General features: G+C 42.6%; 1 protein-coding gene across 1 annotated transcript in view; it reads left to right on the top strand.

The window, feature by feature from the left end:
• LOC120223060 (contactin-associated protein-like 3) overlaps nucleotides 1-21,249 on the top strand; it is a 188,481-nt gene extending 167,232 nt beyond the window's left edge. The window contains exons 21-24 of the mRNA XM_039221109.1: nucleotides 805-892; nucleotides 13,309-13,545; nucleotides 13,691-13,762; nucleotides 18,481-21,249. Coding sequence (XP_039077040.1) covers nucleotides 805-892; nucleotides 13,309-13,545; nucleotides 13,691-13,762; nucleotides 18,481-18,674 — 591 coding nt within the window. The 3' untranslated portion in view covers nucleotides 18,675-21,249. The remainder of the gene's footprint in view (nucleotides 1-804; nucleotides 893-13,308; nucleotides 13,546-13,690; nucleotides 13,763-18,480) is intronic.
• The last annotated feature ends 889 nt before the right edge of the window (nucleotides 21,250-22,138 follow it).

The following is a 22,138-nucleotide window of genomic DNA, read 5'->3' as shown; positions in this document are numbered from 1 at the left end:
GTAGGGGGATTCAACAAGACGACAGTGACCAAACTTGGGACACTCAGAATGTGTGACATGAAGCAAACCTCTGCTAATCAATCCAACAAAAGAGATACACATTCAACACAGTCTCTCCATAAGTCTTGGGGACAGGAAATGTAGCCAGAGTGTTTTGGCTTAGCAACTTCTGTGTGTTTGTTCAGCAAGAGACTGACGGAGTTACTGTTAACATTGGACCATTTAGAATGCCGGGCTGTCCTCGGTGTTAGGGGAATGCTGTCTAGTTTATCACAGCGACTGCTGGAGAAATTCCGACGGGAGCCTGTTCCCATCTGACTACAAAAGAGCAAGTGCTGTAGAAATGTAAACACAAGGGAAAAAGCGAGGTTTTGCTTAAAGCGGGAATACATTTTTAAAAACATCCGTGTTTAAATGATTCATTGTCACTGGGTTTTGAAGAATAACCTTTATGTATTGAATCTGTAGACATAATACCTGTTCTGGCTCTTTACTAATTTCTATTCGAAATAAGTAAAAGCTTTAAGGTTTGAAATAGCTTTCTGCATCTCTTTGTGGATTACACCAATTATAGATCTTTAAGCCATGAAGAGAAACAGAGGGAGACGAATAAGGAATGGGGTGGTGTGAAATCTGAGTTATTATAAAAATTGCTATGAAACAGCTTTCTCCTTTAGTCTTTGGGATAGTTCACACGCGTGGCTCATTTTTACCGTTTTTCTTGGTGTTCCTGTGATTCCCTCTCCCCTTATCATCCCAACTGCTCGCCATTTTGATGTCTGCTTCTCGTGGGACGTTTAATAGGTTAACCGGAATGCAAGGAGGCACGTCCTCCTGTCGTCGGGGACAGAGTTCAACGCTATCAAATCTCTTACGTTGGGGACAATTTTAGGTAAGTGGCAGACAATGCGTCCCCCCACAGCCCGTGGATCAGAAGTGTTAGGTAGCAAACACAGAAAGGTTCTCCGTGCTGAGTGAGGCGCCCTGTCACAGTCACGGCTTCCCAGGGAGCGATAATCAAGGCAGAAGCTGTTCTCGTATCTGAGAGCGCCTGTCATCATGAGGCTGTCCCCCGGACAAGCAAGGGTGGCCCCTGAGAAGTGCCTTCACACTCACCCTCTCCCTTGGCAATCAGGCAGAACGAAACTTGGCACTTTTCTGACAATTGAGGGAAGACACAATCAAAGCAGATATCAAGTTCACAAATTCTGTATTAATCAGGAGTCAAATGCAGAAATCATTTAATGACAAGTATAGTTTTACATTTAGAAGAAGAGAAAAGGTTTGATTTTCTTTTAGCAAGTGCGTACCTGTTGGGCTGTGTCCGGGGCCCAGCTTTGAAATGCATTTAATTCCCCACCTACTTCTTGGAAAGTCACGGCGTAAAGATCCCACACACTCTTTACGGCTGTGAGTTCACAGAAGTGCCACAGTAAAAGCATACTATACTATTTAGGCATCAAAGTAGTTATGCCTTTATTTTTCCCTGTGTCACCAAGAAGTAAGTCAAAATAAAAATAAATCTTGTAAGTTATATCTTTTCTTTTTGATCATTTGTATACAAACTGTACATGTTATTGATAGTTAAAGTGATTTAGGAGAAATCGTCTTATGGAATATTTATTATTCCTGTTCCGGTCCGGGACACCCACCTGGCCCCGTTTAGTCCTAAATGATCAGTGGGATGGTTGCTAGCTTTCCAGCCACTTCTTCGCAGATGCCTCCATCGTTTCTTCCTCTGTAGGCCTATATAGCATCACAGACTGGAGATTCAGAGGAGGCATGTGGATGGACGTTCAAGTTACATTGAGAACTCAGCACAGTAACTATGAAACTTTTTCCAAACAGGTGATGAGTAGTAGAATTATGAGTTCATATTTTCCAGAGGAGAGGTGAGGAATCCCAAAGTGCTCTTGAAAATGGTGAAAACAAACGTGTAACGTTTAGATAGTCAGTGTCACCAGAAGCTCCAGGTCGGTCATGTGCAGTTAACAATGGTGCCAATTATGCCAGCGAAGGAGGGTACCCAAGGTCTGTGCTGTGAGCGTCCTATACAGAATAGCAACCTCAGGCCGAAGTGGTCCCGCTTCATGATCGTGCCTTTGAGGTGGATACAGAACAGGCCTCCCCAGTGTGTCGGCAGAAAGGCAGCTGGCGCTGCAGGTGATTTCACGTGGCTCACTGCTCCAGTCCCCACCGCACATGCAGAATATCATCGAGGCCTTAAGGCAGAAATAAAAATGAGAACAGTTGTTTCCCCTTGAGCACTGGGTGATGTTTATGGCTATTGCAGCCCACTGTGGACAGGACCATCTCAGTCTCTAATGTGTGACTTTGGATGCGTTTTCTAGGCATTTCTGGACACCCACGTTTTTGTGATAGTAGATTTTTTTATTCTATTTTTTTCAAGTTTTTGTTTACAATTTTTTAATGTTTTACTTAGAGAGAGGGAAAGAGCACGAGTGGGGGTCGGCGGAGAGAGAGGGAGACACTGAATCTGAAGCAGGGTCTGGGCTCTGACCTGTCAGCCCGGAGCCCGACGTGGGGCTTGAACCCACGAACCGTGAGATCATGACCCTAGTTGAAGTCGGACACAACCGGATGAGCCACCCAGATGCCCCTCAAGTTTCTATTTAGATGCAAGTTGGTCATCATAGAGTGTACTATTAGTTTTGGGCGTAGAATTTTGTGACTCATCGCTTACATACAACAGCCAGTAGTTTTTTTGTTCTATTTAAAACAGTGGCATAGTCTAGAAAACCACTGGAACTGGAAAAACAATCGAAAGAAATTAGCTCCTCCCCTGGCCTTCCTGCGTGAGATTCGCAGTATACATTTAGATAGAGGAGGTTATGAGATTCCTGCAAATGCAAAGCCCACATTGAGTTTCAGAGAACAGTAGGATGGAACGCCTTCCTTGGCTGTCAGCTGAATAATATTGTAATTGTTTTTAATGTCCAAGTGGAAAAGAATTTGCTCCTTTTTTATCTGATACTGAGCGCTACTCTCTGGACCAATGGATAGTTACTATCTTTGGTTTGAACAGAGTGAGTAATTGATTGTCTTAAGGGACAGGCAAGCCTCAGGGTTAGATTTCATACCGTGGTGCAGTCTGCCAGTGGAGTGATGGCTTTGCCTGCCCCCAGCCGTCTGATCCCTCCCTCCTTGCCACAGACAGGTGTCCGTGGACTCTTTTCCCAGCCACCAGGACAGATAGGGTCAATGAGCAAAACGAACACACCGCATGCAACTTCCTGCCCTCAATGACTCGAGCCTCTGAGAGGAGAGATGAGGCGTGTTCAGAAATGTCTGCGGCACAAGGTAGAAAGTCACTGTCACCAAGCGCCAAGTCGACAAAGGGATATTTTTAAAGACAACTTGGCTTTCGATCGATGATGGAAATTGATTTAATAACTAAACTGCATTTTACAAAAGCAATCGTTTTAACAAAAAAGGAGAATAATGAGTTTTATTATATAAATTTTTATTTTCTCACAAGGTAATTTACAGAGGGCAATAGTGCAGAATCGAAGATGTTCATGATTTTATTCAAGAATGGTATAGTCAGGAGCATCTCTCTCAGGCTATAAAAATTAAACTGGAAACTCAGCAATGAAGTTTATTGCCCGGAGCAATTGAGTCTAATAAAATTATAAATATTCATTTCATCTCTACCTAGAGCTATGCATCTTGATCAAAGCTGAATAAAACTTTTCATGTTCCAGACAACTTTCAGGAAGGCTTCTGCCCTGATTCTGCTGCCACTTTCAGAACAGTTAGTACTTATAAGAAGACTACTGTTTTGTGTTCAGATCTGGAGAATATAAGCTGAGCTTCCTTTCATAAACTTACAGTGAAATAGACCAACGGATTGGTTAATAAAGAGCCATTAATTATCCAGAGAAAGTTGTCCCAACCTATGGCAAGCTATTCAGTACCTATTTTTTGTTAGGTGTTTTGACTCAATGACTTATCCATTCAGTAAAAAAACTTGGGTGGTCCCCGATGTGCATTTGTCCTTCACAGGACATTCTGGATGCCTAGCAAGGAAACATACAGACATACGCCTTCAAAGCACTTGCGTTACAATAGGGAATATAAACAATAGAATAGTGTTCATAACAAATCTAAGTTATCATTGTTATTATTTACTCTAATGTGCTTTGGACAGAATGGTTCCGGATCACCTTCTCAATCAACAGGGTGTCCTTGTTCTTCCCATTCTTCAGTGGTCTTCTTCATGATGACCAATCAGGTTACATTTCCCCAGTTACTATAAAATAACTTTCGTCCTCCTGAGAAGGAATACAATAGGTGGAATGTAATTCCATATAGTCATGCCGATAAACCTTAATGGGTCAATTTCCTGTGTGGGGATAGGGAATACAATGAAGGATTATGTATTGAAATGGAGCTCCATATATGAGAATTGAGTAATAAATAATCTGTGGCAATTCCCTACTGATATCTTCATGGCAGACCATAGTTTAGGTATTATGTGACTTATGTGACATATGCTCTCTATGCTCTGCCAAAGAATTTACCTCATTTAGAAAGAAAGACACAAACATTTATAAAATTTCAGGAATATGAATACAAGTGCAAAGATCCTCAAGAAAATATTAGCAAATCTAATTCAGTAACATAAAAAAGTGCTATACACTATGTAAGTATTATAATACTATAATACTCACTATGATAATATAAGTACTATAATACTATACACTATGTATACACCAAGTAAGATTTATTCTAGGAATTTAAGGTTGGTTCCACAGATAAAAATCAATCAATGTAATATGCCAAATCAATAGAATAAAGGACAGTAACCACATGGTTACCTCAAGAGACCCAGAAAAAGCATTTGGAATAAAAGGAAAATTCCACCCTGCTTTCATAATAAAAAGCACTGAACAAACTAGGAATAGAAGGAAGCTTCCTCACATGAAAAAAGGCATCCACAAAAACCCACAGCTGACATCACATTTAATGGTAAGATAATGGAAGTCTTTCTCTAAGATCGGGAAGAAGATGGGGATATCCACTCTCACCGGATTTGTTCAAGACTACAGTACTCGTTTGAGTGAGGGCTATTTGGCAAACAAAGAAAAAAAGGAAAAAGGACCCAGAATAAACAGAAAGAAGTAAAACTATCTCTATTTGCAGAGAATGTGATCTTGTAAGGAATCCATGAGAAAAGCTATTGGAGCTAGTACACAGTTTGGGCAAGGATATAAGATCGATATACAGAAATTTATTTTATTTCTATACACTAGCAATGAACAAGACGAAAATGAAACGAAGAATGAAATGTAAATTCCATTTTAAATAGCCTCAAAAAGAATAAAATACCTTGGAATAACTTTAGCAAAAGAGGTGTAAAACACATACACTGGAAACTATAGAATGTTGTTGGAATAAATTATGGAAGACTTACATAAATAGAAAGACATCCATGTTCATGGATTGGAAGACTTAATATTGCTAAGATGGCAGTGTTCCCCAGATTAATCTATAGATTCAACCAAATGGCCTTTTTTGTAGAAATTGACAAGTTGATCCCAAAATGTATATGGAAATGCAAAGGATTCCAAATAGCCAAAACAATCTTGAAAAGAAGAATTAACTTGGAGGACTCACTCTTGATTTTAAAACTTGGTACAAAGCCATGGTAATCAAAGCTATGTGGTATTGGCATAAGGGCAAACCTATTGATCTGTGGAATAGATTGAGAGTCAAGAAATAAATTGATTTATCACTAATTGACTTTTGACATTGGTACCAGGCCCATTCAGTGGAAGAGGAATAGTCTCTTAAACAATGGAACTGAACCAACTTCATATCGACAACCTAAAAAAGCAATGTTGCCCCCTACCTCACGCCATTTACAAAAATTTACTCAAAAGGGATGGTAGGTCTAAATATGGGAGCTAAAATTGCAAAACTGTTAGACCAAACTATGGTTGTATATTTTTGTGACCTTGGGTTTGGCAATGGTTTCTTACATAAGGTTTCTCAAAAGCTCTTGCATTAGGCCGTGGCTTCTCAAAAGCACAAACAACAAAAGAAAAACAGATAAACTGGACCTCGTCAAAATTTAAAACTTAGGTCATTCAAATGACACTACCAGGAAAGTAAAAAGACAGTCTACAAAATGAGGAATAATACTTGCCAGTCATGTATCTGACAAGAAACTTTTATACAGAGTATATAAAAGACTCATACAACTGAACAAAAAGACAAATAACTCGTTTTAAAAATGGTCAATGGATCTGGTCAAAGGTCAAAATCAAAAACATTACTTCAAAGAATATATACCAATGACCAATATGAAAAGATGTTCAAAACCATTACCCATCAAAGGAATGCAAATCAAAACCACAAGCTGTCATTATGCACCCAGTAGGATGGCTGTGGTCAAAAGGAGAGTAACAGGTGTTGTGGAAGATGTGGAGAAATTTGAACTCTCGCGCACTGGTGGTGGGAGGGTAAGATGGTGCGGCCACCATGGAAAAATAGCCAGTTTGTTCAAAAGTTAAACATAGAGTTACCCTGTGACAACACCTAGGTATATATATACCCAGGAGAATTAAAAAACATACATCCACACAGGTGTGCGCCAGTCATCACAGCAGTATTATCCAGTAATAATCAAAGGTGAGAAGAAGCCCAGCAACCATCAGCTAAGGAACAAGGAAACAAAAGGGGTGTACAATAAAATACTAGCCATAAAAAGGAATGGGGCACTAACACCTGCTACAACACAGATGAATCTTGAAAACGTTATGCTGAGTGAAAGAAGATAAACACAAAAAAGTCACATATTGTATGATTTATCTTGTATGAAATGTCCAGAATTGGCAAACCCATAGAAATAGAAAATGGTGTAGGTTTGGCCAGGGCTGGACAGGGGTAGAATGGGTCGTGGCCTCTGATTCATCCTGGGTTTCTCTCGGAGCAAATGAAAGATTCTTCAAGGGGATACTAGTAATGGTTTTACCGCTTCGTAAATCACAAAACCCCACTCAACCGTTTACTTTAAAATGATGGATTTTATGGAATGTGAATTGTATCTCAATAATAAGAAAAAAAATCTATGAGAGATGTATCTTTTTTGCCAATGCCTTTTCTACATACCCAGCTGGGAGAGTTGGAGTAGTGAGCCCCTAGTGGGTGTTTATTCTCAAGGGTGAATGAGGTTATTCGAGAACAGGATGTGGTGGGAGATACGGAGTAGAGAACTGGTAGGGGCCGGGCTCAAGACTGCTGAGATGGAGCCAGGCCACATCGCAGGGTCCTGCACAAGCCTAGCCACACTTTCGAAAAGGACCAAGAGCTAAGAACAGCAAAAAATGACAGTGTCCCCTTGTTGGGTTAAAGAGTGGCAGAGAGCGCTCGCGTCATTATGCGAGGAGCTGACATTACTTACTAAAGACTATTCTTCTAGTAAATACCTGCTGGCAGCGCTTGATCAAAGGGCCCAGGGTCCCAGATCACCCTTGATTTCTTCCAGGCGTTAGGTGCCAGTGCTGGGATACTTTGGGGTGTGGTGGGCATGTGTTTTGGGAAGGAGGGAGGTATAATCAATTCACTTCTTTCTGACTCTGAAAATCAGGTGCCTCCAGCCCTGAATTGTTGGAAAGATAGACCGGGGAAGTCGGCCTCATCATTATCTTCTAATTATGTCATTTATTTAGAACTAAAAAAAAGTTCACTCTGCTGTTTCATCAATTCCAAGATAAATAGCAGGTCAACGAAGCGGAACAGCTTTTGTCCATTGGTTGTTTCTAACATCCATTGATGCTGTTGCACGTGCAGGGATCCATCCATCGTCTTTGCTGTGCCCTTCATTGCATGAGTATCCCTCAGCGGCTTTACTCTCGTGTCGACAGGCAGCTGAGCTGTCCTTGTTTGGGGCTGTTAATCTCCTGCATCAACTTGATACTTAAACCTCCTTTAATTATGATCTGTTACTCTTAGGATTAAATTGTACATCCTTGATTTATCACATACTAATTTGTCACACTTCTCAAAATACATAAAAACTTCAAAACATTTTATCTCCCTCTGCCACCCTCATTGTCATGTATTTTACGTTTACATGTTATTTTGTTCCTCTAGACGTTATTATCGCCATCATTTAAAACAGTCCATGTTCATTTCAGTTTATCCACATTTTTACACTTTCTGATGTTCTTCCTTGCTTCCTGCCATTCCGTGCACCACTCACTTTGTGTGCTGATTTTTCTTGCTGACGAGAGCCTCTGGGAATGCTCCTTTCACTGTTCTGGTGTTTCCTGCCAGAAAACCCTCCTGTGTATCTTTTGTTAAAATGCTCATTCCTCACAAAAGCAGAAAGCATCCCATATGTTGGAATGCACAGCCTTGGTAATGTATCTTATGGGATACATTATCTGAGACAGTTGAGAATGTTTATGTCCTGAATTGTCATAAATTTGATTGTAATTTAAAAATTTCCTACCATGGGCATATTTTAAATGAAAAAAAATAGATTTAATCTGTTTTTATTGAAAATGATTTAGGGTTCTACTCAAAATTACAAAGGAAGTGAACTTTATCGTCAACTCTTAGCTCACTTTTTCTTAAACGTTACTCTGCTTCCTGGCTACACTCAAATCACATTCCCATCCCCTCCTTACCTATTGCGGAAATCTGGTCTGGATCACTGGCAGAAGAACCAAGCGGCACTCGGAGATCTTGGAAGGGAAGAGGTTTATTTTACACCGGTGCGCTCAGAGGAGATCATTCTCCAGGCCTCCAGAGGGAAGGAAGGTCAACACTGCTCAGCATGCCTGTGCTCACCCAGAACAAAGGTGGTCGTTTGCTTATAAAGTTAAAAGGAGCCCACCCATACTGACAGAGGTGTTTAAAGCTGATTGGACATATAGGGGTAGGGTGACTTGGGGTCATTGCTACGCAGAAGTAGGGAAAAGAAGTGGGTGTGGGGAGCACCCGGCCTGGTAAGTGTGTGCAGTTTGCCATTATGACCTATATGACCTCAAGGAGTTTTCCTTTATTTTCTCCATTAACCTAGTAGTAAACTGCACTTGATATCTTACTTCCTGTTAGTATACCTGTGTCCTCAAGTGTGGAGCTGATCAAATATAGTCACCCTGATATACAAATGTCTTTAAAAATCTTATCTTAATGTTTATTTATTTTTGAGAGAGAGACAGAGACAGAGCGTGAGCAGGGGAGGGGCAGAGAGAAAGGAAGGCACAGAATCCAAAGCAGACTCCAGGTTCTGAGCTATTAGCACAGAGCTCGCTGCAGAGCTCTAACCCACAATCCAGGAGATCATGACCTGAGCTGAAGACGGATGGATCCTTAACCAACTAAGCCACCCAGGCACCCCTGATATGTAAATTTCTAATAACGCGTATTCTTTTAAGGTTTCCCTCATGTTTTTTTCTTTGCATTTTAAAGGGAAGAAAACTTTTGAGCCAGAAGGAAGGACCTCAGTAATGGGATTTCAGGGGGCAGCCATTAGGGAAGATAGATTTGCACTCATTGTCCTTCTGAACACAGTTCTGTTAATTCTGATGCTGATGTTGTGTAGACCTGGTTGTGGGAAGTGAAATGGCAGCTTGGACCATAAACACTTGCTTCTGCTCCTACTTCAATGTGCTTGTGCCCCGAACAGAGGAACTGGAGGGCCAGCCCAGCTGCCAGGAGGGTCTGGGAGGTGTGCGTGAGAGACCTGGGGTGGAGATTTGCCCTGTGGGGTGGAGCACAGCAGGGTCTCAGGGAGGGCGTGTGAAGCCTGCAGAGCATGGCTTGCAGAGAACTCCAGGCCTCCAGAGGGAAGGAAGGTCAACACTGCTCAGCATGGCTGTGCTCACCCTCAGGGCGACTCGTGGAGCTGAGGAGGGGCTGGATGATTGGGCCACATTCATTCTGCCATGGTGAGGGTGAGGGACAGAGACTTCTTCCTACACTTTGTTTGGGGTCAGCCCATCTGCCTGCAGGTCCACCGCTGGCTCCGAGAAAAGAACAGGTCCACTCTCCCCATTGCCAGGACCCCCATATCATTATATAAAATCCCCAAGCTTGGAGTTGTGAAATTAGCAGACCAATAAATAAATAAGCAAAAAATAATAATAATGTCATCCCTTAGGAGATGGGGAGAGGGATTCAAAACAACAAATAGAATTCCCACATCAAAATAGAGCTGCTAAAGAAGCCAGAAAATAACAGGGATGAAACTTGGGGCTCAAGGAGATGTGAGGAAAGTCACATGCACACACAGACTCTGGGGGTCAAAGTGAACATAACTTCAAGATTGCACTGGGTCATCTGAAGGAGAGAATCATCACTGATTATCCTTAAAGAGTGGTCTGGAATATTTTATAGATGGACTATCTCAAACCACAGAGGAAAAAAGAGTAAGAGAAATTGGAAGAGAAAATAGAGGAAATGTAGCATGAATAATTAGAGATCCAGAAACAAAATTAGAAGCAAAGACAATAATTATGCATGTTAAAAAAAAAAAACAACAAATCTCTCAGAGCTGAAGGAAAACCTGAATTGCAAATTGAAAGGACTCCTCAATTCTGATGAGAAAAGACATACATCTGTGAAAATTTCTGAATTGCAAAACCACAGAGAAAAAACCTTCCAAACTTTCTAGACAGAAGTTACTACAATGAAAAAATAATGATCTTGGCATCAGCACCCAACTTCTCATTTGTAACAGTGGGATAAAAAAAAAAATGACGGAATATCATTACACTCCTGAGGAATGAGCAGCAGCTCAAGAATCTAATATATAATGTATTTGACAAGGTTAAAAAAAGATATTTTGGATAACAAGGAAGGATGGAGATTAAATATTGACCATGCATCCCATATGAGGAAAATACTGGAGAGTTATTCCAATCAAAAAATGAATGAGAACCATGACCTCAGGATGGAAAATATGAAGGCAACAGGAAATGGTGAGCAGTAAACCTTTTGATGTATACTGACACCAAAAATGCATACGTAGCCGCAGCTATATCTGCATGATTAAGGATAGCCCATGTGGGCACATAAATCCACCCACACATGTCCATACCCACAATCCACATATGTGTATAAACCTCAAGTACACATTCTTGAAATACATGAAAATATACTGCACTATAATGTTCTACTCTTGAGTTATAAGACTACCTATAGAAATGAAGGTCAGTTACCTTAAAAAAATACATTTCACAAAATTGGTCTAATTAATTAAGGTCAATGTCTGCCTAAGGTTTGTTCTGCTACCCTAGCCTGGTAAGCACTCATGTCAGACTTTGACCAGGAAAGAAAGTGCTTGTCCCACCCTTTTTTTTTTTGCTCAACAGCTGAGGCTTTTCTTGGCCTGTACTTTTTTGGTTTGTTTTTTTTGTATTTTAGCATTGCAGAAGTCCTATGGTACTATTATAGTGTTTTCCCATTTTTTTTCTTGACATTCTCTCAAGTATATTCAAGTGAAGATGCCTTTCTTTAAGGAATGTGTATTGTCTGAATGCAAAAAACAAAGTTAACTGATCTTTAGAGAATTCTTTTAATATAAAATCATTTAATTGAGTCAGAATTCTTTTAATATAAAATCATTTAATTGAGTCGTCCCAAGCTCATTTTACTTCAATGCGAGAATCTACCTGAAACTCATCAGGCTCTCTGATGCTTCCTCATATAATCAACTTGGCCAAGAGAGCAGTATGTTTCAGAAAATTCTTTTTTGTGTGTGATTATAACAATGTAAACATGCCCCCGATTTTAGTTGCTTGTGGAGGCCTTTTACATAGCACTTACTTTTGCAAGTTTAAAATAGCCAAACAGAATTTTGTAAGTCCAAGTAGCTCCCAAATGTTAGACCATTTTTCTTAAAGATATGACTTTTTTTCCAAACCTGAAGGAGCAAGGATACAGGAGATTTGGCTTTCAGGATGGACAGACTGAAATAGTGAGATGAAGTTTAATAGGAGAAAAGGCGAGATGTGTAACGAGATTGAAGAAATCCACCCCATGAGTTTGTAGGGGAAGCAAAACTTTACATCTCCCGTCTTTGGGTTCACAGCTAGACCCGAGCGTTAAATTGATCCGAGACAGATGAACAAGAGAAAAGCATGTAGATTTTTAAACATATATGGCGCTTCCATAGGGAAATGAAGAGCCAAAGAGCAGATAGTGTTTGTATGCTAGATTGAACACAGGGTAGTAATTGTGCATGAGTAATTAAATGTACGGGGGGACAAATGGGGACAGGAGGTACTTTAACAAGGTTTGTATGTACAGATTTCTCCAGCCTGACTCCCTTTCTCTGGTGGCCAGAATGTTCCTTTCCTCCTGGCACAGGGTGGCCAGCTTTGCCACCAGAAGCTCTCTCCTACTTTTGGGCAGAACAAGGGATGGTCGGAATGCTCTTCTTGCATTTCTTGGTTTTTCAAGTGCTGTTAGCCCAAGATAGTCTTTGTGCCAGTGTGGCATATTTTGGGGTGTCCTACTCTGTCACCCTTCCAGTGGAAGCTGCAGAATGTGTTGCTTAACTGTAGTGACACTGAGGTGGTCTTTAGTTACCGTGACATTCAGTAAAACCCATGGATGCTTCCCTGGCTCACTGCATTGAAACGTTTGAAGCCTGTGCTTCATGGCCTCTGGTCAGATTTGGTGGCCGTCCGGCAAGTGCGCCGCAGGACCTGGCCATCTTCGAAGTGAAGGAATTGATGTGCTCTCCTGACGCAGCCCCCACCCCGGGAGCTAACAACCTCCGTCAGATTGGGGCGGGGGCAGGGGCCGTGATGAGGGGCAAGCCACACTTATGGAAAGGGGACCGAGACCTCCGCTGTGAGGGGGGCAGGCAGTGGGGTGTGGGGCTCCCCCCGTGGCTCCTGCGGCTAGGGAGGGCCCTCTCCTAAACAGTGAGCCAGACCGAAGTGTCAACGGGGCGATCAGAGCTGCGGGAAGGATTCCCGAGAACACTGTGGTCCCCACGCTCAGGAGGCCTGTCACTGTAACCACCTCGATTCTCGGCCACAAATCCTGTTCAAAAGACCAGAACGATCATCGGACCTACGACTGCACCGCAGAGGATTTCATTCATTTGGAACGCGCCGCCGCCGCCGGGGAGGCCTCGGGTTGCACCCGCGTGTCAGGCACCAAGGCCGCGGGCACTGGCTCCGGCTGTCTTTTCCTAAGGAGGAAAGGACAGGGGTTCGGGGAGGGGGGTGCGCGGCTACCCCGTGCGGAAGCGGGCTGCGCCAGCGTCCTCGCCACATCCCCCGCGCCCTAACGTGCGCCCCGCTTCTTTGCCCGCAGAGCCTCCCGGCGCCCATCCGGATCCGGACACGCTGCGGGCCGGCGCCCGCGGCTTCACCGGCTGCCTGTCGTCCGTGCGCTTCGGCCCCGCCGCGCCGCTCAAGGCCGCGCTGCGCCCCGGGGGCCCCGCCTCGGTCACCGTGCGCGGACGCGTGGCCGCCGCGTCCCGCTGCGCGGAGGGGGCGGCGCCCGGAGCCCCCGCGCGGGAGGCGACCCGCCCGCTGGCAGGTGGCGCAGGTGCGTTCCCCCCCCCCCGCCCCCCGCCCGTCCCCGAGCTTTCCGGAGCCCTCCGCGGCCCGCCTCGCGCTGCTCGGGCCTGGCGCGCCGTGGCCTGCTCTCCTCCTTCCCTCCGCCTCTGTCATTCTCCCTTTTTCTACTGTAGGTGGTTCTGGACCAACAGATGAGGGACAGCCCTTAGTTAATGCTGACAGAAGGGACTCTGCTGTCATCGGAGGTAACAGGGCTGCGAATGACCTGGTCCTTGGCGGTGTGGTCACTGTTGGCACCGTCCCAACAGCGTCTGTGGGGGTGCGCGCGGATGTGCGAGGTCAAGGGCAGGGCGCACACCTGCTGATGCTCGCCGTGTGCGAGGCCCTGACGCTTCCACTGGGACGCTTTGTGAATGGCTGCCAGACTACAGAATAATAAGAAGGTTTTCACTTGAAAATAGCCGTCAATATTTCTCAGGATACATATAGGCAAGACCCATCCACCTGTACTTCTTTGGTTCAAAATAGCCACGGACCTCTCAGTCCATTAGCCCAAAACATTTAAAAATAATATTAAAAGTAAAAGATATATTGGGGAAAACACCTAAACTATGCAAATTGTCATTTTCCTAAACATAAAGATATACAACATAAAGATTTTTCTTTTTAAAAAATTTATTTTAATGTTTATTTACTTTTTAAATTTTTTTAAATTATTTATTTCTGAGAGAGAGAGAGAGACAGTGTGAGCAGGGGAGGGTCAGAGAGAGAGGGAGACACAGAATTGGAAACAGGCTCCAGGCTCTGAGCTGTCGGCACAGAGCCCGACGCCGGGCTCGAACTCACCAACCATGAAATCATGACTTGAGCCGAAGTTGGACACCTAACCGACTGAGCCACCCAGGCACCCCTGACATAAAGATTTTTTCTAAACATAAATATATAAAACTGTTTCTGGTGTCAGTCTTATCTTAGATTTATATATACTTCTATTTATAAATATAATTACTTATATATTTACATAATATACATTTTTTAGTGTCACATGTATTCTATAAATATGACACTAAAACTGGATGCAATGTAGCTCTTTAAGGCAAAGTGTGATAGCTAAGCTATATGTATATTCAAATATATACTCATATGAATATATTTATATTTTATACATGTTTAATATATCTGAAGAAGTAAAAGTAATTGCATCTTAAATACCTCCCAATGTATCCTCTGAAACAGAATTTATTTAGGTCTGACTGAAAGACTGAATATTCAAGTCTCCCTCCTTACCATTCAGAAACATTTAAATGTATTTACTTAGATTAATGCAATGTGCCCATTGCAATGTCAGCTTGGTAAGGAGGAAGCTCACTGCTATCTATTCTATTGCTGTTGTGAATAAAGGAATAAGTCTCAGAGCTGGGCGATCCCTCTGGCATTCTGCTCTTCAGGTGGGCTGAGCACCAGGTCAGATCGTTTCTGGTCGTTTCACTTCTGTTCATGAAAAACACCCGTTTTCTCCAGACCATTAGGAAAGTATTCAGACATTTTCAAGTGCCAACCAAATCTATGTAAGAAGGTTAATATTCCCATTCTTATCTCAACCATTTCTATTTTTGTAGTGAGTGAGGTACGTGACACCCCGCCCAGATTTCACAACCCAAAAACCAACAAAAAACAAATATGTTACTTATAATGTGTATCAAAAAGGAATGCATTTGTGTTACATGTAAAATCCAATCTTAATCCTAAACTGTTCTCATTTATTTTTAATGAGATGACTTCGCTGTAAAGCAAAAGCTCATTTAAAATGAATAAAGTTAAAAGTGATTAATATTTTCAAAATAGGAATCACAGTCAAAAAGGGTGCAAACTATCATGGTTAGTGCCTTTATGAGAGCAACGGAAATAGTCAGCTGTGGTCTTCGAAGCTTTACTGGGTTTGGTTAAATATCATGGGCAAGATGTACAAAGTAAGTAAGTTATGCCAATATTATTCCCCAGAGAGATCCTCGTTGGCTTCTGATAGGTGGGATGGAGGATGAGAGCACAGATGGGGTTAGGCTGGTGACGACTCAGGCTACTGGGTCCTACAATTCACTTGTATCTGCTTTGGGTCTGCACAGTACTGTTTGCTGAGTGGTTTCTCGGCCACTGAGTATACTGACCTACAGTGTATTGCCCTGGGTAGAATCCACAGCCCTTTGTCTAGCTGATCCCGGACTGTACCCACATGTAAAATATTTGATCTGCTTAAAGGATTACTCCAGTAGGTGACTTGCTCTGGGCTCTGCGTTGTAGGTGATCATTTTCTCCTCTTGCAAGCAAAGCGAACAACACAGGAGAGGAGAAATAACATTCAGACCTGGTGAACCAGAGATCACGGAGGGTTTCTTGCCAAGGGATCCGAATTGCAGACGGGCAGAGAGAGAAAGGGGCAGACGTGTAGCTAGATGGAGGGCAGGCAGACATGAGTGCCCATCACATACACATTTACACTGGAATTGCTGAAGGGAAGGCTATGGAATGCATCTGATGCATTATTCAAATTATCTCAGTCTCTTCAGAGAATGGCTGAGGACAGAGGTTCTGGGACCCCGTTGAACCTCACACACAAACAAGCTCGTAATCAATTACGTACATAACACCCTGGGTGTTTCAGTATGATGGTGACCATAATTGTATAATCAAGTGGCCTGATGGCTGTTGTTGAGACTTACTGTCTTGGACTCTAAAATTGGACACGATATAGCTCTTTAAAGCAAAGTCCTCTAACTAAACGTAAAAACAATTAAAGCAACTCTACCGTTTGTTCTCAAGTGAGATGTAACGCTTTGAGAATGATGCCTATCCTACCCATGAATATTTAAGAATATTAAAAAAATCATGAATACACCGCCCTGAGCTCTCAGGAAGGAAGCATCTGGGTTCCTGAGAGCCTGTGTTCAGGAATCCCTGTGACCAAATATACACAACTAAGCTTTGAGTTCGCTGGACTCCATTATGCTTTTTTTTAAATGTTTAATTATTTTTGAGAGACAGAGTGTGAGCAGAGGAGGGACAGAGAGAGGGAGCGAGAATCCGAAGGAGACTCCACACTATCAGTGTGGAGCCCGATGTGAGGCTCAAACCCACAGACTGCGAGATCACGACCTGAGCCCAAGTTGGATCTTGAACCACCTGAGCCCCCCAGGCGCCCCTCCATCACGCTTCTTTATGTCTGTCCTGGAGTATGATGAAGAATCCTCATTTTGTACAAATTTTGATTCATATAATGTGTTTCCTAGCATTTGCTGATTAGAATATTAATGCCTGTGTCAGTCATCTTAAAAGTATATTGACTAGTGAATGCTTTTTAAAACTGTTTTTGCCTCTTTGTTTTGGTCTACACTGGACATTCACTCTTTACTATTATGATAGACCTCCCTTGACCACCCCTACCCTGTACAGTGCTTTCAAATAATCTGAGGAACTTCTAAGACAAAGCTGACGTCCCAGTCTCCCACCCAGAGATTCTGAGTTACTGTTCCCTGCGCACCTAAAGCTGAGAACCACCAGCATAGCTAATGTTTCCAGTACTCAAAACAATTCCAGCAGGAGGCCTCGAATGATCTATTTCCCGTAAAGTTGGATGTTCTCAGTATTTCTACAAAGTTTTAATGCAATGCTGTACTGATCACCTATTGCTGTGTGATGAATTGCCACCCACTTGTAACTTAACCCAACCCACTTTTATTATTTCCATGGATCAGGAGTCTGGGCTCAGTTTAGCTGGGTCCTCCGCTGAGGGTCGCAGGAGGCTGCTATCCAGGTGTGGCCCAGGGCTGGGGTCTCATCCGGGGATTCTCCGGGGAAGGAGCCGCACCCTCGCCTGACGCTTTTTGGCAGCGTGCGGTGTCTCCCAGCCTCAGGACTGAGGCATGCATTTTGCTGGCTGCTGGCCAGAGCCCGATCTCAGTCCCTAGATGCTTCCCTAGGTGCTTCCCTGCCAATTCCCCGCTGCATGAGGTTTCCCACCATGACCAATGGCTGCCTCACAGCTGACAGGAAGAGGGGCACTCCCGTGAGACAGCGGCTACAGCCTGATGTAACATAATCCCATAGTCAGGTCCTGCTTATCACCTTTATTCGATTTCATTGGTTAAAAACAAGTCACAGCCCCTACCCACAAACAACCGAAGGGGGTCACACAAAGCATGGACCCCCAGCAGCAGAGATCACCTAAGACTCTTCCAGCCTGAAGAAACAAGTGGCATTCATACCATGGAACTATAAGTCAGCAATAGGTCAGCACCAAATTTTCATTAAAATACTTACCCATCAGCAGGGCACCTGGGTGGCTCAGTTGGTTGAGTGTCGAACTTTGGCTCAGGTCAAGATCTTATGGTGCATGGGTTCGAGTCCCACGTCCGGCTCTTTGCTGACAGCTTAGAGCCTGGAGACTGCTTCAGATTCTGTGTCTCCCTCTCTCTGCCCCTCTCCCACTTGTGCACTATCTCTCTTTCTCTGAAAAAATAAATAAACACTAATAAAAAAGTAAAATAAAATTACTTATGCATAAGCATTTAATTACTCTGTGACAGGTCTATACGCTCCATCCTTTAAAAATAGTTAAATTATAAGCATGAGACGTGGGCATGACCACACTGTGGTTCCGCATGTAAGCATGAGGGCATAACTGAAAGCGAAGCTGATCGGTCTTCAGGATGAGGGCATAAAACTGCTGTATCTAAAGGATGTATGGACTTAGATGTAAACTCAGTGCTATAATACAACTTGGTTTCCAATGTTCTGGTCATAGATACATATAGGATGTAATGTATATGATGTATTACATGTAGGACGTAATATATGTGATGTAAGTGTATTATATATATATGATGTAAATGAAGCTTTATATTGTATATACTATAGTATATTACAAAGCTAATATCCTGACTGTGTTTCCTCTCTCTCCTCTCCCTAGGTGTGATAGCCGTTGTGATATTTATCTCACTCTGTATCACTGCCATAGGTATACGCATTTACCAGCAGAGATGGTTGTACCAAAAAAATGAGTCAAATATTCCAAAACACGGAGACAATGCTGAGACCGCTCTGAAAAGTGAGCTCAACCTGCGAAGTACAATCACCGAAAGCCAGAAAGAGTATTTCTTCTGATGGGCGGCGGCGGCTCACTTACCGCCCTGGTGACGTGACTTTTGTGCTAAGCCAAGGGTTCCCGGTGGACGAAGTCCCCCCTGTTGTCTTCTCGGGACAGCCGGTGGCCGTGGCGCACCGTCCGCTTGCTCGTGTGTGGGCCCAGGAGGCTCTGCTCAGCGCTGCTTCACGATCGGTTGATGTAGAAGTGACTTAGGTGTGCTCGCTGATCACTGTGTGGCAGTTTCTGACTGTTCTGACCTGATCTTTGAAAATTCAGATGTATTTTGCATAATGACTCTGGGCGTTAAGTGAGGACAAGGATGTGAACTGTGGCTCTACTCTCTTAAAAAGGAGACACAGACGTTTAGAGAAGCCAAAGTGGGACTCTGATGTGTGTTGCGAGGAGATCTGTATCTTGCTCCCTTTAGCCATCACCTGCTGATGCTCGTAAAGCAGGAAGTGCTGCCCAGATGGTCTTCGAGCGGTTTCTATCTTCCTGCATACCAGAGCCTGGTGGCCAAAAATGCATTAGGAACTTGGAAAAGACCACTTTTCTGGCTGCTTGTTTTTACTAATTGTGTCTTTTAAGTCAGTTTGTGTACATTTTAGTGGTGAAGTGCATCTTGAGTGTCAGCTACGAAATTCTAGGATTCTGTTCATTCAAGGAACAGAAAAGTGCATAGGTAGCAGAGTGCGTGAAGCATTCCGATCTGCAACACTTTGCTTATTTTTCTTTGTAACTGCTCATTTTGACCTTTGTAGATTATGATAAAGATCACCTAATGAGCTCCCCAAGACGTATATTTTCTAACTAAACCTGTGCCCAAGTATAAACTCTATACTTACCCTTGCAAATGTAGCCTTCATCCATTTCATTTAAATGACATATAATCTTGAATTTATTTCCTTCAAATGTGGGGCGATTTGGTCACTGTTCTTTGTCGTCCTGTGGTTTCCTTTCCTCTGAGGCTATCACAACGGTTTGATCTCTTATGACTCTCTTTTCATTTACTAGGGAAGAGTCACATTTGGAACTAAGGCTCTCCACTTCCTTTTCTAAATGTTGACCTGATCTAGGCAAACCATGCCCTGAAGGTAGAAAGATGCTTTTGAGAAGGGAGGGTGCAGGCTGTCGGATCTGCACTAAATCTGTCATTCTGGTCAAGCATCTGGGATCTTGGGGTCAGCCTCCATTAGAGCACCCCAAATCGACTAGCCCATTTCACAGTAGCGTATATTTGGATACTAGGGGAGCCAAGAATGTATATTAACCATGGGAATCGTTCCAGTAACGACTTTGGTGGCAGTGGCCATGAGCTAATTGCATGGAGCCCACCCTTTGCACTCAGTAGCCAGTTACGAATAAGATGTACTGCATCTTCACATGCCACTCGCCATGTGCCTGCTGGGAACTAGATTGCTCACTTTGACCACCAGAGGACCACCTGGAACCGTACACATTTAGCCTTGCTACTACCTTTGAGTGTACACCTACTTTTTTGTGATTTTTTTTTTTAAGAATAGAAACAGATATCCTCTATACTAAGTTCTTTCTCAAAAAATCCTTTTTTCTTATGGTTTCATATTAGTTTTCTATGAGGTATAACAACTTACTACAATTTAGTGGCTTCATGCGACACATGTTTAGCGTCTCTGTTTCTGTGGATCAGGAGCAAGGCCCGCATTTCCTGTTTCCTCCAAGCTTGCAATTAAGTATCAGTGAGGCCTGTGTTCTCATCTGCAGACTCAGCTACGGAGTCCTCGTTCTGTGGTTATTGGCAGCATTCCGTTCCTTACTTCTGGAAGATTCGTGCAAGCCTGTTTCTGTTTAAGTCGAGTGAGAGAGTGAGAGAGAGAGAGACACTCTAGAGCAAGTCTGCTAATAATAGGGAGTTTTATGTAACACAAAGTGATGATGGGAATGACTGTCCATCACCTTTGCCAAATTCTGTTGGTGGAAAGCAAGTCACAGGTCCCTCCCACACTCAGGAGGAAGAGATTCCATAAGGGCTTGTAACCAGCAGGCTGAGATCATGGGGGCCACTTTAAAGTCATTCGACCACAGTACTATATGTTTATTGAAGTTTCTTTAAGTGAACAGTGAAGGATTTTCAGGATCTCAATACAGTAATACATGAAAAGCCTACCTTGGTGAATGATATACGTACTTTTCATCCAAAAGGTCTGTGCAGGTGGGGGTAGGATTCAACACAAAATGATAAGCACTTTTTGTTCTATGGAAGGCATAGTTGAACGTGAACACCTGAAATCCTTGCAACTTTAACAAATGATCATATTAAGTTCCAAATGAATTCATCACTTTGGTAGACGGCATTTTACAGGTTTATAGATAGGGCAATCCATTGTACTCTGCTCCCTTGTTAAAAGAGAAAACAAAACGTTTGTACCAAATTGCAGTGATGTATAATCCATTTTCCTTTACCGATTTGTAAACTTTAACCTGCTAATTTGTTAATAAAGTAACATTTTTGAATTAAATTAGGAAAATATTTTTAAGAGAAATTGACTGGAATTTGAATTATGAATTATATTGTTTTTTCCCCTACTCTATTAAAAAATGTGCAAATGTCTACATTCTGTAATGGTGTGTGTGCTATGTTATCTCTAACGTATATAGAGGGAATACTATGATATGTTAATATTATTTGTGATGGTATTTAAATCATCAAACATGAAGTAAAACACAAAGTACCTAATAGTTACTGATTAATACAAGCTAAAATATCTGTGAATGTAGGACTTTAAACCTTTGCCAGAGAACAATAATTTAACAACCAGTAAGTTCTTTGTTGAATGCTTACGATATACTCAACACTGGTTAAACATGATCTTCCCCCAGAGTTGGGTTTCTGGAGCACTCTAAATATACAAATTCCAGTTGCAAATAACATCCAGCTATGAAATAAATGTTGAAAGATCATCATTCCCCAAGATTTATTTCCCAGTAGAAAAGGAAAATAGTACAGAATTAACAATTATTGGGAATAACACTTTAGAACTTCTGGTTACTCCGTTATGAAGTGAAGCCCCCCTTCATGCCCTCCCCAGTATTATTTAACAATGTAGAAAGACAGATCAGGGCATGCTGTTGGTCTAGAATACCACTACTTAGGGAGCTTTTTCACTCTCCTGTAGCACATCTGACAGAGAGTTGTTTTCAACGGGCTTTTTAAAAATAAACTGTGAAGTTCACGGCTCTTGCCTTGAAGGAAGACAAATATAATTGCAGTGTTTTCCATATTGAGTATAAATTCACTCTGACGGTGCAGCTGGGTTATCGAAAATAGTCTTCCACTATTTCTCTCCAGGGGATAGAGTGGACCCGTGTTAAGTGAAAACATGTTTATTGGGTTGCTTAACTTATTGTCTTGCAATTCATGCACTAACATGTTTAAGAAAGCCTTTGGTGCCTTCAACAGATTCTGGCTCATTCCCCTTTCCCCAGCCTGGCTCGTAATGAG

The sequence above is a fragment of the Hyaena hyaena genome, unplaced genomic scaffold (assembly GCF_003009895.1).
Source record: "Hyaena hyaena isolate Hyena2069 unplaced genomic scaffold, ASM300989v1 scaffold_943, whole genome shotgun sequence".
NCBI lineage: Eukaryota > Metazoa > Chordata > Mammalia > Carnivora > Hyaenidae > Hyaena > Hyaena hyaena.
This window is presented reverse-complemented; position numbering and strand designations above follow the sequence as displayed.